Below are 17,235 nucleotides of genomic sequence, written 5' to 3' on the forward strand. Positions count from 1 at the left end.
TGTTAGTTCTATAAGGTGCTGTAGTGCTTCATAGAACTGGTCAATTTCATCCTCTTCAGCACTGGTGGTTGGGGCATAGACTTGGACTACTGTGATATTGAATGGTTTGCCTTGGATTCGAACTGAGATCATTCTGTCATTTTGAGGATTGTATCCCAGTATTGCTTTTCCTACTCTTTTATTGACTATGAAGGCTACTCCATTTCTTCTGAAGGATTCTTGCCCACAGTAGTATACCTGATGGTCATCTGAATTAAATTCACCCATTCCTGTCCATTTTAGTTCGCTGATACCTAAGATGTCAATGTTCAGTCTTGTCATCTCTTGTTTGACCACGTCCAGCTTTCCTTGATTCATGGATCTTACATTCCAGGTTCCTATGGAGAAAAAATCTTTACAGCATTGGACTTTCCTTTCACCACCAGACACATCCACAGCTGAGCGTCCTTTCGGCTTTGGCCCAGTCGCTTCATTCTTTCTGGCGCTACTAGTACTAGCCCTCTGCTCTTCCCCAGTAGCATATTGGACGCCTTCCGACCTGAGGGGCTCATCTTCCAGCGTCATATCGTTTTGCCTTTTGGTACTGTCCATAGGGTTTTCATGGCAAAGATACTGGAATGGGTTGCCATTTCCTTCTCCAGTGGATCACGTTTTGTCAGAACTCTCTGCTATGACCTGTCCGTCTTGGGTGGCCCTGCACGGCATAGCTCATAGCTTCATTGAATTACGCAAGCCCCTTCGCCACGACAAGGCAGTAATCCATGAGGGGGAAAAACACATTACAATACAATATAATAAATAATTAATTTAAAATGCCATGCATTTTATTCATAAAATACATTCAAAGATAATTCACTTGTATCTTGAATTCCAGGAGGGACTAAAGTTATTTGGAGGAGTTTCAAATGAAAATGGGCTATTGAAAGAAGAGTTACCATCCCAGCTTGCTCTCTTCTAAACCAAGTATTACAATATTCCAAAAGCATTCTGTAAAAGAGAAATACCTCTTAGGCTATCACTTCATGAGGTTGTATTATAAATATTTAACTTAAGCTTTACTTGAAGAGCCATTTCCAGTTTGAGGCAAAAAATATATATTTACTTTTATAATACCTAACATTTTTTGTAAAAAGTGCTCATATCAAACATCACAGGTGAATCACACAATGGTAGTTAAAAATCAATTTTACTTTACATTTCAATCTATATTCACAGAAATGCTAAAAGACTTCTAAAAAAAGAATGGAGTTCTATAATATATCATTAGTAGTACACTGGAAAAAGGTTATGAGAAATATATTTCACTTGCTTCCAATTCTTTTCAAACCCTGTCTATTCAAAACTGAGATTTGATAGGAGGTATTTTCATTAATATTATCTTTGAAAGCATTCTTCTTTTCTACCATTAGAAAGGCAGACTAAAAAATGTTCTTGTTGTGATCTCTTCCACAAAGTGCATTCAAGGTGAAGGTAATTATTCCTGCCTTGACTTTGAAGTGACTCGTCTATGACGACACGTGATTAGATATTTTGACCACATAGCACCAAGATATAATAATCAACTTTCTTTACAGTCTCTGATAGACTGGGATACTGACACCAAGCTAAAAAAAATATCAGAATAGAGTGAAAATACTATAGATATTAATGGGATTAAAATTAAGTAATTTTGACAATATTTCACTATTAATATTGATATTCAATATATTAGATGACAAATTTATTTTGAACAACTACAGTTCAAATTAATCTTTTTTTTAAGTCAGAAATACCATTATTGAAAGAAAGGCTTTAATAGAATAGCTCGAGACTAGTAAGAGTTATTAACATTTCACTATTTCTTTAAAAAGAATTTTCATTTCATCAGATACAAACATACACCAATTTGGAAAAAAGTCATTCCTACTTAACTATTTATTGAATGGTTCCTTCACAAGCCTTTCCAAATCTATTGTTTACAGCACAAGAAGTCAGTAAGTTAAGGAGGCTTCTAATAGTAGCATCACCACTTGCAAAATTCGAGAACCTGCCAACATTCAAGTTTTATCAGTTCCTAAAAAGTTCCAGTGGCAGTCACACTGACGCACTTCCCGTTTACACTTCTATAGATCTAACAATAGGGTCATATATTCAACATCTGATATTCAGGCACTGCATATTCCAAATATAAATAACAGATACTTCTACTTAAATATGTTTACTTTAATGCCATAACACAATGACAGTTTGCTTATAATAAGAAAACAAAATTAAGTGACAAGCAAAATGCATACAATGACATAGACATGGATATAAAAATACTGAAGAAGCAGTAAGGAAATGTAGTGCTGTCCTAGAGTAATTGTTACAACCAGAAAGAAGTCATTTGCATCAGTGTGGTATCGCACAGATAGGATTAAGTGATAATAATTTTGTCTCTCTCTATATATAATAATTTTGTCTCTCTCTCTATAGATGACATGGCAGAACTCCTCCTTGGAGAATCCAAGCTAGAACTTTTTCTGAAAGCAAACCCTCTAAAACAGGGGGCAAGTCCCTGTGGACCCCGACCAAAATTAATTGAAGTCAGGAAGCATCTCACTGCAGCACTTGACCGTGGAAATTTAAAGGTATTTTTGCTTCCATAGCAAGTGTTGGGAACTTGATGTTTGAGCAATATAGGAATAAATAAAGTTGCTTTAAAAATATTTAGATAAATCATTTATATAATTACAATACAGATCTATTTTGTGTATCAGAGTCCCCATGTTTGTTCTTCCAGTCTTACAACACATTAAGTATACTGCATATATAGTGTTCCCTGTCCTCTGGGATTCCAATATGATTCTACTTAGCATGATAAATTATCATTGGAGATTACAGGCTAAAACATAAGGCAATGTTTTGGGACATGTGTCAAACTCACCATGTCACGTGACATCTCACGATGTATCACGACTTTTTTTGCATTGCCAGAGCTGGGGTGGGCGCGGCCTCTGTATGATGCATCCGGCCTGCGGGCCAGCCGTTTGACACCCCTATTTTAGGGTAAAGTTATAAGAATGAAATGGTTTCATTTTTAAAGGCTGGCATTTCCAAAGATATGTAGATTAAGTATCATCAATTTACAATGATGTTTGAGTTTCTTCAGATATTATTTGGAACTGAAATAAATTAATCTGAATTTATTATGACTTAAAATTAATTTCTCTTCAGAAAACTTTTAAGCTCCAAGTCTTATCATCTTCTTGATAACAGCAATAGCACTTAGACTTATATACCGACCATACAGTAGTTCTTCACAGTACTCTCTGGGCAGTTTATAAATGTTAGCCTATTGCCTCCAATAATTTGAGGCAACATACTCAGATGTTGCCATATCCTAAAAGTGGTACAATGGATGAAAAGGTTGAAAAGCCCTGGTTTAGACCATCTTTAGTCTTAAGGATATAAATATAATATATAAATCAATTTAAGGAATAAAGAATGTTATATTAGTATATCAGGATTTTTGAAACTGTTTTGTAGGACCGTAGGTTGCCCTGAGAACTAAGATTTTTGAAGTTTTGAATACAATCAATTTTCTATCACTAGAACGTTGCCTGTTGATTAGGAGTTCTAGGGATTTTTCTTTTTAATGAATAACTTCTGTAGCCTAAAATACTTTTAAAATCCCATTTATGATATTGCCTTATATCTCATACCTGCTGCTTGCCCTCTTCTTTTTTCTAGCCAGAGTTCTTACAAGAAGCCCATTTAGTTATGGCCAAATTAAATTATGTAGAAGGTGATTACAAAGAAGCTCTTAATACATATGCTAAAGTGGGAATTGATGACATGCAGCTTGCTGCTGTACCTCCTTATCGCTTAAGAATGATTGCTGAAGCATATTCAACCAAAGGTAAGATGGCTTTCAATGTAATTGTGACTTGCTTTCCCCCTTTACTTTTTTTCCATTTCTCACTATACTGAAACTTGATGACTCTCTACCAGATGTCTGCAAAGAATATAAATCCTTCCATTCCCTACCATCCAGTTGGAGCTGAAGAAGCTTCTTGGATGAGAAGTGAAACTTCTTCAAAGAAAAAGAAAAACAAGAAAGTCCAGTTGCCTCCTGAAAAAGCACCTTTGGGACAACCATGACCTCGATGACAGATTTTCTGTAGACACTGAAACTTGATAGCAAGCATGTTATTAATTCTATGAGATAGAGCAGGGCTTCCCAATTGGGTGCTCGCACCCCCTGGGGGTGCAAGATGATATTCCAGGGGGTGCGAAAACTTGGGTTTTCAAAATTATACTGTATATGCATAATTCGTTGCTGTTATTTTGAACTTTTCTAAGGGGTGCGAGAATTTATCAGAAGCATTCTAGGGGTGCGGGAATATATCAGAAGCATTCTAGGGGTGCGGGATATAGAAAAGGTTGGGAACCACTGACAGAGCAGAAGACATAGCAAAGAGGGATGCATTATTAGTAAAGATAAGAAAGCTAGCAAATTTGGTTTAAAAATGCACAGTCCAGAACAAATACTTCTTTAAATTGGACCTATACTGTATGGTTCATATTCATTCAAAATACACTGCAATTTTTTCTGTGCAGAGGGATTGCTTCTGTCAAAAGTATATTAGAGTTACAGATTATGATGAAATCATTCTTATCACACGAACAATACAATTTGCCTTCTCCGCTTTCTGTGTTTGGCCTTTTCCATCAAAATGTGTTTAATCGTTTCCAAAGTCTTGCAGAATTCTGATGCCTCACACTTGTGAATGGATGTTTTTATAATTCCTCTTGTGCTGCAGCCAAGCTAGAAATTAGTTGCCATATTACCTAACTTATATCGATGTGGAAACTCTGCAGTCCAAAATTGTTTTCAGTGCTTAAAATCTTCAAGTGGAAGTACTCTTGTTGAATAAATTTTTATTTCAAAATATTTTAATGACATCATGGAACTTTCTTACTGATAAGTATTTGAATACTATGGAAATAAAAAGCATAACTCCAATTACATGTTCCTTAATTACTAATTGATACGATGTTATTATGTTTGAAAGAATTAGCAGTAAAAGGAAACCAGGCCACCAAAGAACAGAGTGGTTGGACACCATCAAAGCTGACAGAGCACAGAAAAACTCAAAGAAGTAGTGCAAGATGGGAAGATGTGGAGAGACTTGGCCCATAAAACCAAGAGTCAGACATGACTGAATGGATAACATCATCATCATATTGATCATGGTGTTTTGTCCCAGCAGATACCTGGCATACCTTTTTTTTAAAATTCCCATTTATATCCTGCCCTTCTCCGAAGACTCAGGGCGGCTTACAATCTAAAGCACAAATCAATGTGCTTAGCAATAGCCTTCATTCTATGTATACTGTATGCCTGCTTATTAGGGCTTTCGCCCCCCCCCCAAGCGGCATTATTACAAATTCAGCTTATTGCCCCCAACAATCTGGGTCCTCATTTTACCTACCTCGGAAGGATGGAAGGCTGAGTCAACCTTGAGCCTAGTGGGACGCGAACCTGCACTAATTGCAGGCAGCTGGTGTTACTTAAGGAGGCATTAGCCCACTGCTCCACCAGACTTAAAAGATAAGCAAATAGTTATCTGAAAATTCCAGGGCTATAGATTGGGAAGTTGGAAAAAAAATCTTGGAAGAAGACAATGGCAAACAATTCCATGGTGTGATTAAAAAAAAATCTATGAATGAGCCTGACTCAAAGGAGATTTTACAATAATGATCAGTTTTCAGTTGCCTGTTATTTATATTTCAGTTAGCTCCTGAAATAAACATGGATGCATTGCTCACAGAAGTAGAACTGATCAAATTTTCATAGCCACATCTCAGGAAAAATACTCAAAGAGAGGTGATTCTTCAATACTGAATACATTTCTTTGGGCATTTTCAAAAGGTGAAATTAGATAATGATGTTTTGGAATATTGCAGAAATGCTTTTGTTTCTGCTTTCTTATGGATATACTTTATTAATGTGAACAATATCTACAAGGTAAACAAGGTCAAATACTAGATTTAATTAGTTCTGCCTTGTTTATGAAAATGTGCAAAGCTTGTGTAGTTTCTGTAGGTGGCAGTGTTGATTAAGGATCAAGATTGTACTTTATGTGTAATATTCTGAAAATGCAGCGGTTTATACTCATCAGAATATAGAATACAGTTGGAGGTTTTACTGACAAATGGCTTAATTGATGCTTGTGACGATGATGTCTAGAAGAATAACTGTATGGCAGATGTTATATTGATTGTTCTACAATATACAGAAGTTACAAACTTCCAGAACTTATGTGCTCTGCAGAAAAACATACAGTATGGTAAGCATATTGTGGTGATGACAGTTTGAGTAGACAGGTGGAGAATAAAATTATTTTCCTTTTTTTTAAAAAAAAATCTGATTATAAATTCATAAGACATTTCTTTCTCGAAATAATTATTCAAGTTAGATAAAGAATGGATAGATTCATTCTTGCAGCTAAAGATTCTAAATATTTCAAGTTTTTAAAAAGTAATTGGGACTCAATTCCCTAATATAGTTAGGATTAAGACTAATGGATGTAGTGAATGTAGAACTGGTGAACCAATGAATGTGGTAGGGGATCTTGACACCAGGAAGATGTAATGGAAGTGGTTTCCTCAAGACCTTTTTGTTCATTCATAAGTTTTTATTATAGCTGTGCTTATGTTGGTCTTAGGAGCTGCCTGTGCTTTCTCTAGAGACCTGTGCCAAAAACCTAGTTATCTGTTGCATTATTCCTTATGTCAGGAGCAGATCCATATATCCTGCTTCTGTGCTTTTCTTTTACAGCGGCACTCTGGCCTTTTTTTTTAGCAATTTTTTTAAGCAGTTTAGCAATTTTATTAGCTACTGATAATAAGATTGTTTTTTAGGGTATTTTCTTGCTGGTATTAAATAACTGGAATAACATCATAATTGCTCTGCTTGAGCTGTTTTTCTCCATTGCTCTTCCAAATTTAAGATATCACCAGCCTCTTGTTGCATGTTATTTTATAATTTAAATACATTGAAGATAATTCTTTTCAATTGACTCTCATTTCATTTAAAATTATTGTTGTTGCAATATTTTTTAAAAAACTTATTTTCTTACAAACATTTATTTATATACCCAAGTGTTCTTCCTAAAGTATCTTGTACCATTCTCGGTAGCATCTTAACGTGTTGTTGGAATCCATCTGGCTCTTAAATTCTTGAGAACAAATTTACCTCTGCATCTATTTAAATTATTTTTTAAGTATATAGGTGTGCAATTATTAACATATTTATGAGAATGTGTATAACAATAACAATAATAATGATAATAATAGAGTTGGAGGTCTTCTAGTCCAACCGCCTGCTCAGGCAGGAAACCCTATACCATTTCAGACAAATGGTTGTCCAGTCTCTTCTTAAAAACTTCCAGTGTTGGAGCATTCACAACACTGGAGGCAGGTTGTTCCACTGATTAATTGTTCTGACTATCAGGAAATTTCTTCTTAGTTCTAGGTTGCTTCTCTTTTTGATTAGTTTCCATCCGTTGCTTCTTGTCCTGCCTTCAGCTTTGGAGAATAGCTTGACTCCCTCTTCTTTGTGGCAACCCCTGAGATATTGGAACACTGCTATCATGTCACCCCTAGACCTTCTCTTCATTAAACTAGACATACCCAATTCCAGCAACCGTTCCTTATATGTTTTAGCTTCCAGTCCCCTAATCATCTTTGTTTCTCTTCTCTGTACTCTTTCTAGAGTCTCAACATCTTTTTTACATCATGGTGACCAAAATTGGATGCAGTATTCCAAGTGTGGTCTTACCAAGGCGTTATAAAGTGGTATTAACACTTCCTGTGATCTTGATTCTATCCCTCTGTTAATGCAGCCTAGAACTGTGTTGGCTTTTTTGGCAGCTGCAGCACACTGCTGGCTCATATTTAAGTGATTGTCCACTAGAATTCCAAGATCCCTCTCACAGTTACTACTACTATTGAGCATGGTACCACCTATACTGTACCTGAGCATTTGTTTTTTCTTGCCTAAATGTAGAACCTAATGCACAAGTAAAATGCCCCCTAATTAGCTTTAGCATTTGATCCATGTTTTATCCACTTTAGTTGTTGTTTAGTTGTTAAGTCATGCTTGACCTTTTGTGACCTCATGGACCACAGCATGCCTCCCCCACCCTCTACTGTCTGCTGGAATCTGCCCAAACTCATGCCCACTGTGTCAAAGACACTAACCATCTCATCCTGTGCCGTCCCCTTCTCCTATTGCCTTAAACATCAGGCTCTTTTTTGATGAATCCTCTCTTCTCATTTGATGGCCAAAATACCAAAGTATGATAAGAGCTTCGGCTTCAGTATCTGCCCTTCCAAAGCACAGTCAAGGTGATTTTCTTTAGGATTGATTGATTTGATCTCCTTGCCTTGTCAGATGTTACATTTTTTCTATCCTGCTCTCTGGAGTAGAGAGTTGGTCTTTGATAGAAGGCCACCTGAAGAGACTAGAAGCATTTGAAATGTGGATTTACAGGAGGCTGTTACATATAAGCTGGGTTGACAAGATCAGAAATGAGGAGGTGATAAGCCGCCTGGGAAAGCCAAGGGAAATCATCAAAACAATTAAAAAAAATGAAAGTTAGAATATTTTGGACATGTGATGTGACACCCAGAAAAATACGGCATATTCCATTTAATCCTCCAGGGAAAGATTGAGGGCAAACAAGGTCCAGGCAGAAGAAGAACATCATGGCTTCAAAATCTAAGGGACTGGTTTGGACAAAACTCAGCAGCACTTTACCGTGGGGCTGCTGATAAAAACATGATCGCCAACGTCTGATAATGCATATGGCACAAGAAGAAGATCTCCTTGCAGTCCATGGGATTCTCAAGAGTCTTCTTCAACAGCACAATTTGAAAGCATCAATTCTTCGGCGCTCAGCCTTACTTATGGTCCAACTCCCACAACCATACATTATAAACTTTTATCCTTTTGGTACTGTCCATGGGGTTTTCTTGGCAAAGTACTAGAGTGGGTTGTCATTTCCTTCTCTGTCTTTGGTGGCCCTGCACATCTTAGTTTATAGTTTCTTTGAGCTGCCAAATCCGTTTTGTCACAACAAGGTAATGAAAAGGATACATTTTAGTAGGGAATCCAAAATAATTTATTAAGTTAAATTTAGCTTGAAATAAATAAAAAAAGGAAACAAAATTCCTTTGAAATATCTCTAAACCTATAAATGAAGAAGGTGATATGATACTTTCTTACTCTTCCTAAAAAGTATCCCAAATATTTTAAGTGGTTATAGGAATGTTTCACAAATCTGTTAGCATAAGAGGATTAAAATTATATATAAAATCCTGATTCTTTTCTTTCTTCTATTCTCTCCTTTGAAGCCAATAAATATTGGATGATACAAATTTATCATAGACCTATTCAATTGTATTTTTAGTGAGATCTGTATATTCATGAATCTCACTACATATTTTCTCATCGCTTAAAACTGTGGCTTTTCAGTTACATGCAACAGAAATTTCGGAGATACTAATGTACAGTTAGTAGTGATACTGTTTTCAGTATTTGATAAATGAAAAGAGATTTAGTCCCAAGTTATTTTCTTAAATTAAATTGTTTTTCCTTTAGGTCTTTGTCTAGAAAAATTACCAATATCCTCTTCAACAAGCAACCTCAATGCAGATCGTGAGCAAGAAATTATAATGTGCTATGAGAAGGCTGGGGATATAGCCCTTCTTTATCTCCAAGAAATAGAAAGGGTAAGATGGAATAGGTAATCTCAATAAAGTAACTAATTTTTATTTTTTATTTTAGTTTATTTTTTCTCTTTCCAGGGATTACTCTCATCTATATATGGCTTTAAATTTCTTTTTAAAAAGATTCGACAATTTACTATTTGGTTTAAATAACCCATTCTTCCCTCTATATAGTTTATTTTAATATTCCCAGCTAAAAAACAGAGGCATCAATTTTCTTTTATCTGTTCTAATTTTTTACATGCCATAATAGGGTACCCATTATTTCTTGGAATTGAATAACCTTCATGAATGGCTGATTTCAGGCATTCCAGATGAAAATAGTCCATCATTTTCTATTGAGAATTATATGATTCTTTATCCCTGCGTTAAGAAAATGACTTTACTGCACAAAATGCAGAAAAACTTCCCTGAATAGAATTCACATGATAAAAGCAGTTTTCCCTATGATATTCTCAAGTTTTCTTTGGTAACGTGCTAAAACATTGTTTTTAATGAAAGCTGGCATTCCCCATGACTTGTGTGTGATTTTGTGTGATTTTTAAACAACAACATAGAGTTGGCTGTTCTTTATATTCCTACTTTATTTTCCCAACCTATAAAATGGATTCATAGGAATTTATTATACTAAATTATTACTTAAATTTCAGAATGCTGCTATAAGAAGCATTGTATCATTTTTTCCTCAGTTTTTTTCATAGCAGTTGCAACTTATATGAACATTTAATGATGGGATGATTGTTATTTACATTCGTAATATTTGGCTATATCCAAAAAAGGCAGCTTATTTTGCAAACCAATGAAATACAATAATAGATTAAAATAAAACATATAATATCAGGAGTCTTATAAAGAAAATCAACAAAACCAGCCAAATTTTTCTACCATTTCTACAGTAGTCATATTTTCCCATTCATGTTTTTATTTAGGTTAGAGTTTCATTTCAGGAAAACTTTAACATTTTTATGACAGAGCTAAAAATAAATAAATTGTGGCCAGTAGTTACCTATCCTTCTTTTAAAGGCTATTTTAAATTGAAATGATTCTGGGTGAAAAGCAATAGTGGACAGTAAAGTTAAAGAGTTTGAAGCTTATTTATTTACCGCATTTGTATATCACATCTCTCAGCAAAAACACAGTAATTATTTGTAATACTGAACAGGGATAACTGAAGGGACTCTTTACCCACAAAAAAACCTGATCAGGGCTTTTTTGCATTTGTGGGATGAATTTACATTTTAAAATTGGGATAGAATTGGCATAGATGCCAAAAATACCCATTTTTGATGGTTTGAAATGATTGAAAGGGTGAAATTGGTACAGTTGTCCTTGAAAGTTTTTAAATATGCCAATTTTGTCCTTTATTTTAGCAAACCCAAAAATTAAGCCATAATCAAGATAAAAATCAAATTATATCTGAAAATCAAGAGCCAATTTTAAGTGCCACAAATAGTTACTAGAGGTCTTCACACAGGCTACATATTGCCAACCACTGAGGATATATTAATGCTCCACAAATAAACCAACATTATTCTAAACTGTGTGCCCATTTGTATTTCTTAATATATAGAAGATTGGCGTGAAGGTCACTTGTTTCAATGAAGAAAACTTGCTTACATGACAGCCCTCTTATGCAGTGGGGCAATGTAGAGAATGTTCTGTCTTTGCCTCCCACTGGTGAAGGAAGAGATTATTTGGGGGAATTTATTCATTTATTTCTATGGTCTCCTAGGTAATAATTACCAATATGCAGAACAGAAGTCCTAAGCCTGGGCCTGGAACACATGAACAAGAACTTGGATATTTTTTAGAAACTGGACTTCAGAGGGCCCATGTATTGTACTTCAAAAATGGGTGAGATTTGACTGGATATTCTTCTAATACTATTTTGGTATTAACTATTCTAATATTATTTTGGTATTAACCATTTTGGTATTAACCAAAATGATTTAGAAAAACCTTGGGTTTTGTTGTAAGATTACACACTAATTACTAGTGGTGCAATATTCTAATGCAAAGAGAGAAAGGTGTGTTTCGGATCTGATGTTTATTAGTAGCTCCTTCAAAGGCAGGAACACTTAAACTTTTCCTTAATTTAAACAGGTATTTCTTTTTCCCAAGTAAAGGTGTAACTGTTTAGAGGAGTTGCTGACAGATATTCTGAATGTCCCTATACCAAATCTAAACCACCTTTTCCACTTTAAATCAGAATGCTGCACACCTTTGAAAAATACATATGTTTTTGTAAATACTACCTTGCCCTGAATAATTTATTATTCTGGGGACATGTTATAAATTATATTTTAACTTTTCTCAGTATCATGTTGAAGCTTTAATAATAAAGAGTCCTAGAAACATAGCACTTATTTTTAAGTTTTCCCTAACTCTTCATTTGGCACTTAATTTAATATTGTGTTTTATGATAAATATTCAATAGACTGATGACGCATTTGACCCCTACCTCGGGCTCAGCCTGGTCATCTTTTACAGTTAATTGCTTATCTGGTTTTATAAATTCCATTATTAGTCTTTTAACAAAGTGTCTGTAGCTCTACTGTCATTATTTAATTAGATGAAAAAGAGAATAATAAAATTTCATTTTTCCAGTACCACAGTGGTAAAGTGGGGGAAAGGGTATGTGTGCTCATACAGTATTCTGTTTTCAAAGGAAAGGAAAGGTAGAATCAATAGAATTTTGCATAGTTAAAATAAATGATTGTAATTGTTGAACTCATCAAACTTAAATCCAGATTACGGTACATAAAATATTAGTTCATTTAAATGATAGTGTATGAAGTACAAGTTTAGGTTTGGTCATTTTGGTCATTTAAATGGTACGGTAAGGCTGTGCAGGAATCCAGAATTGAAGAGAAAAAATGATTTAAGTGCACAGATACATCATAAAGAAGGTCTGTCTTTGTGACAGTGAACAAGTGTTAAGGCAGTAATATTAGGATTGTGTGTTAAGGATAAAATTTAATGAACTTTAGCTTTGTTGTGGGCATAACATTCAATTTATATCTTTTTCGGCATCATGGCATCATTAGTGATGCCTGAAAAATTAAGATAATAGCTAACTTCATGAGAATGAAGTCAGTCTTTGTGAGGATCATATCATGTATCTCTAAATATACTGTATCTGCAAACTGCTTCTCTATTTTCACTTGGAATAAGCTTTTCTGGAAAATGAATAACCAGGAGACGTTTAGTTCGGGTGTTTTATGGGAACTCTTTTCCTGCTGTATCTCTATCTCTAATCCCTCAGAATACATTTTTTTTAGTCAGATTTGGTAAAACTGGAATAGAACTCAAAATAAAAATCAAGTGTTTCAAGCAAGAATCACTTTGGATTGTGTGAGCGAGTGTAATAGATTACTTGTGTTAAGGAGTTAGCGGATATTAGTTTTTTTTCAGAAATCAAGTCTTAAGGAACACATATAGCCAACAAAAATTGAGTTGTTGAGGTTTCCCAAGAATAAACAGGGGAAAAATAATGAAGATAATTTTGGTATCTTTGTACTTTTAATCAAGACACTGAGTAAAAGGACAAATTCTCAGTGAAAGTTTAAAAAAAAATTAAAATGTTAATATTGCAAGCTTGCATATATCTCTCCTGAACTAGATTCTTGCCGAGTTCAGTGTGATTTGCATATAAGTATATGCAGGACTTAAAACATTGCAATTCTTTTTCTTTTATGAATACTGGAGAAAGGAATAGGGTTCCACAGGTTCCTGAAGAGGGAACATATGGAGATCAGGCTAAAATTAAGAGGAATTCTGGAATATTAGTTGAATTAGACTTAGCTAAAAAAATCTTTTACAGATAATTAAGAGTTCTAAGAGAAGGGTTGCTTCCATCTTGTTTCCTGTATAGTTTGCTTATCCTTCTTCCCCCCCCCCCATTGTTTGAGAGTTCATTAGAGTAAACTTGATTGTTGATCAAGCTGATTCTTATTGATGTGTGTATTTTTTTTGACCGGGCTGCCATTGTAGCGATACAACATTATTTTGATATAGTATATTGTGTTGATTTATATGTTTATGATATTTTAATTATTGTAAAATTAAATGTAGTAATATAATAGTAATACAATTGTTATTGTAAACCAGCCAGATTTGTGGGAATTACGTCATATTGAAATATTTGTGAATAAATAAATAAACAAGCAATGTCTTATTACCTTACCTCCCCCTCCCCTGGCAAATAAAAACCTTTGACCCAAGGCAGCTGTAAGCGGACATACAAAATAATAGCAGAATCTTACCTTCCAATAACAGCATTTAAAACTTTAACATTATGAGTTTAAGAAAGTTAATAAACAGGATTTATACTAATTAAAAATATAGATAGCTGCTACTTTACAAGAATAATATGAACTTTTAAAAAAGCGCAAATGGACTTTATTTCAGTGACTTATAATTAGGACTAACTAAACACCATTTACAGTTTAATGCTACTAAGAGTTTTCAGTTGATTTTTGGCACTTTTAGAACTACAGTAAACCCTCGATTTTACAGATTTTCATTTAGTAGATTTCATATGTAGCGGACAAAATCTGAATTCAAACCCTTCCCTGATCAAGTCAATGGTTGCTGCTTCTGTGCATGTGCAAACAAGCATTATGCTTCATGATATTAGACATTCATTTCTTTCATATGTGCTAATGTTTGGGATACTGTTTTTATAAGATTCTGTAAGCTTTTTGTAAATATTTGGTAATTGCTTTATTTAATCAATGAGGGCTGCAAAGGGAGTCAAGAAGAAAAAAGATCCCACCTCTCCAATGTAATAACTTTTATTGATTCCTTATCTGATCACGAAGTCCAGCCTTATTACCCCCACTTCCATGCTTTTAGGAAGATACTCACACAGAAGCAGTAACTTCAAAGACTCAGTTAAAATTGGACACTTTCTTGAAATCAGTCAGTCATCCTATATCATCACTGAAACCGAGCACACCCGCAGCAAACAACCACCAGTAAGGTAAGTTTTCTCATGTACACACATTTGTGGTATAAAAAAGAAATCAAATTTAATGGACATTCAACTCCAGCCAACATCCATCCTAGCAGGTAACCTATAAAATCGAGGGTTTACTGTATTTTCTTTTTTTCTACATCTTCTATATGTGCTGACTTGATTTAACCATTTGAAACATGTTGCTGAATGCTGGTACCACTTGCAGATGCCCATGGTTATCTCTCAGTCACTCCCCTGATTGTACCCCTGTAACGCTGGCTCATTTGGGGGACTTTTGTTTGTCTGATAGCGCACAAGAAGAGGGCACATGGGTCAGGATTGGACATTGATGAAGCCATGTAGCTAGAGATTGGAAATAGTATTCTAGAATGCAATATATAAAAGAACATTTTTCAAGAGCACTCAGCCAAAAATATGGTGTATGCAGGGTGTTCTTTTAAAGTATTAAATGGGTGGGTTTTCTTAGACTTGAAAAGTATCAGATTGCTTACACAATTATTTTCCCCAAAATTATTTGGTAAAAGCACAATAAGTAGGTTATTTAAGTGTCTACTTTCAACATGATTTTCAAGTACTGTGATAATCAATTGTGCCCTCCCTGTTTTGGTAATTAACTGAGAAAGAGAGAGACAGAGGGAGAATAGAATTAACAATGCTAAATGTAAGTACATTGTTATTTACTGAGCAAACTCACTATAAGTTGGATTGTGTTGTCCAGTTAATATAAACTATTATTCAGTATTGCTATTAATGTTTCTTCAAACAAAAATTTTGCTAGTTAATTCATTGAAACTTTGCAGTACAATATCTTTTAGGTAAACTGGAAAAAAAGCCTATAAACGAAACAAAGAATGTCAATTAACTATTGCGAACCAGTCCATTATAGAACTCTGAAGTTTTTTCCTCTCTAAATGGTAATTATGATACTGCACAAAATAAAAAGGTAAAACGTAAGACTAATAAATCAGCTCTGATTTAAAAAAAAAAGTCCAGGCATTTGTAGACTAACAATTACAATTGTGTAAGATTGTTTTTCAAGTTAATTTTGTTTTAAATTTTGGAAGCCAGTTCTGAACTTTGGTTGCTTTTATTGTTTTATTTTACTTTATTTTATTTATGTAGGTTATACATTTTATAATTTTGCTATAATATTGCCCCCAATCCTTTTACCACCTTTGTGGGTTTTCATTTAGCTTCTTTAAAAGGTTTAGTGTTTAAATGAGTTCTAAATGTTGGCATGATTAATATTTTCAATCTTTATTTTTGCCTGTCATCTGCAGAGTTATATTTTACTAGAATGCTAGCTTTAAATTAGTTGAGAATATAGACTTTTCAGTTTGTCTGGAATGTAGATTATCAAAGGATAATTGAAAAAGTGTTTTCCCGTTAGTTTAAGTAGAATAATTTCAGGCAAATACATACTTCAAGGACAGTTTGTGGCACTTAGGACTGTATAGATCATTGGTGGCAAACCTATGGCACGCGTGCCAGACGCGGCACTCAGAGCCCTCTCTGTTAGCACACGCACCACCGTCGCCAGCAGCAGGTCCATCAGGCCACCACTGCCGCCCGGAGCAGGAGCCCCGTCCAGCACAAAGGAGGCAAAGCGACTGACTAGCAAGCTTGAGTAGAGGTAGTAGAGCAGAGGTCACCAACCATTGTCGATTGGTGGACTGGAAATAAAGGGAGGGAAGCATTTTACATGCGTGCATGCATGCACGGGGCCGTGAGCACGCACGTGCTGCAACTGGGGTGGGGCTAGGGCCTGCATGGTACTAGCCCTGCCCTGTTCTTGCGTGGTGCAGCGCCTTTTATCTGCACCCCGCGGCAGCCATTTTTGCGCCTTGCAGCACGGTGGCCCATTTTTGCGCCCCCGGTTTTTGTGTGCCAGAGGCGGCATGCAGAGGCACCTCCCTGCCCCTCCCCAAGGGCACCACAATGCTGATGCGGCCCTGGCACTTTGCAATAAATAAGTGGGGTTTGGGCACTTGGTCTCTAAAAGGTTCGCCATCACTGGTATAGATGATGGGCTATAATCTCAGAAGAGTGGTGTAAATGTGCTCATCATAAATTGTCCACCCTATTCAGTGTGATCAGTAGAGACAAATACTGATCATTTTGGAAAGCTGAATATATTATGCACGTGCGCAGGTAAAGTGCGAATTGCAGATCAGAAGCATCCTTAGAACATGCTGGTTAATACCTATAACATTTTACCTGATGCATTTACCTAAGAGATCATCTGTCTCCCATTCTATATAATCAGGTCCTGTCATTTAAGCAATGTTTCTAGGGGGATTTTTTTCTATTGCAGCACCTGCTTTCTTGAACAGCATTCTCCTGGGATATCTTCTGCCTTCCCTTTTGCCACCTTCAAATGAGCTTTAAACATTCTTCTCTTGCCTTTGGTGTCCCCTGCCTTCTCTTGCCTTTGGTGTCCTAGCTGACTTGGTTGAGGGTAATGGGAGAGATTTTTTTAAATTGTTTCACTCAAG

At 35.3% G+C, this 17,235-nt stretch overlaps 1 protein-coding gene across 5 annotated transcripts in view; it reads left to right on the forward strand.

The window, feature by feature from the left end:
* The window catches only part of TTC7B (tetratricopeptide repeat domain 7B), a 140,746-nt gene that overhangs the window by 10,744 nt on the left and 112,767 nt on the right, over window positions 1-17,235 (forward strand). For all 5 annotated transcript variants that reach the window (XR_014025724.1, XM_081322139.1, XM_081322136.1 and 2 more), the window contains exons 2-5: window positions 2,455-2,609; window positions 3,712-3,880; window positions 9,632-9,762; window positions 11,492-11,613. Coding sequence is in view for 4 of the 5 variants with exons in the window: in XM_081322139.1 (XP_081178265.1) it covers window positions 2,455-2,609; window positions 3,712-3,880; window positions 9,632-9,762; window positions 11,492-11,613 (577 nt within the window). In the remaining variant the exon portion in view is untranslated. The remainder of the gene's footprint in view (window positions 1-2,454; window positions 2,610-3,711; window positions 3,881-9,631; window positions 9,763-11,491; window positions 11,614-17,235) is intronic.

Source organism: Vipera berus, assembly GCF_964194415.1.
Source record: "Vipera berus genome assembly, chromosome: 1".
NCBI lineage: Eukaryota > Metazoa > Chordata > Lepidosauria > Squamata > Viperidae > Vipera > Vipera berus.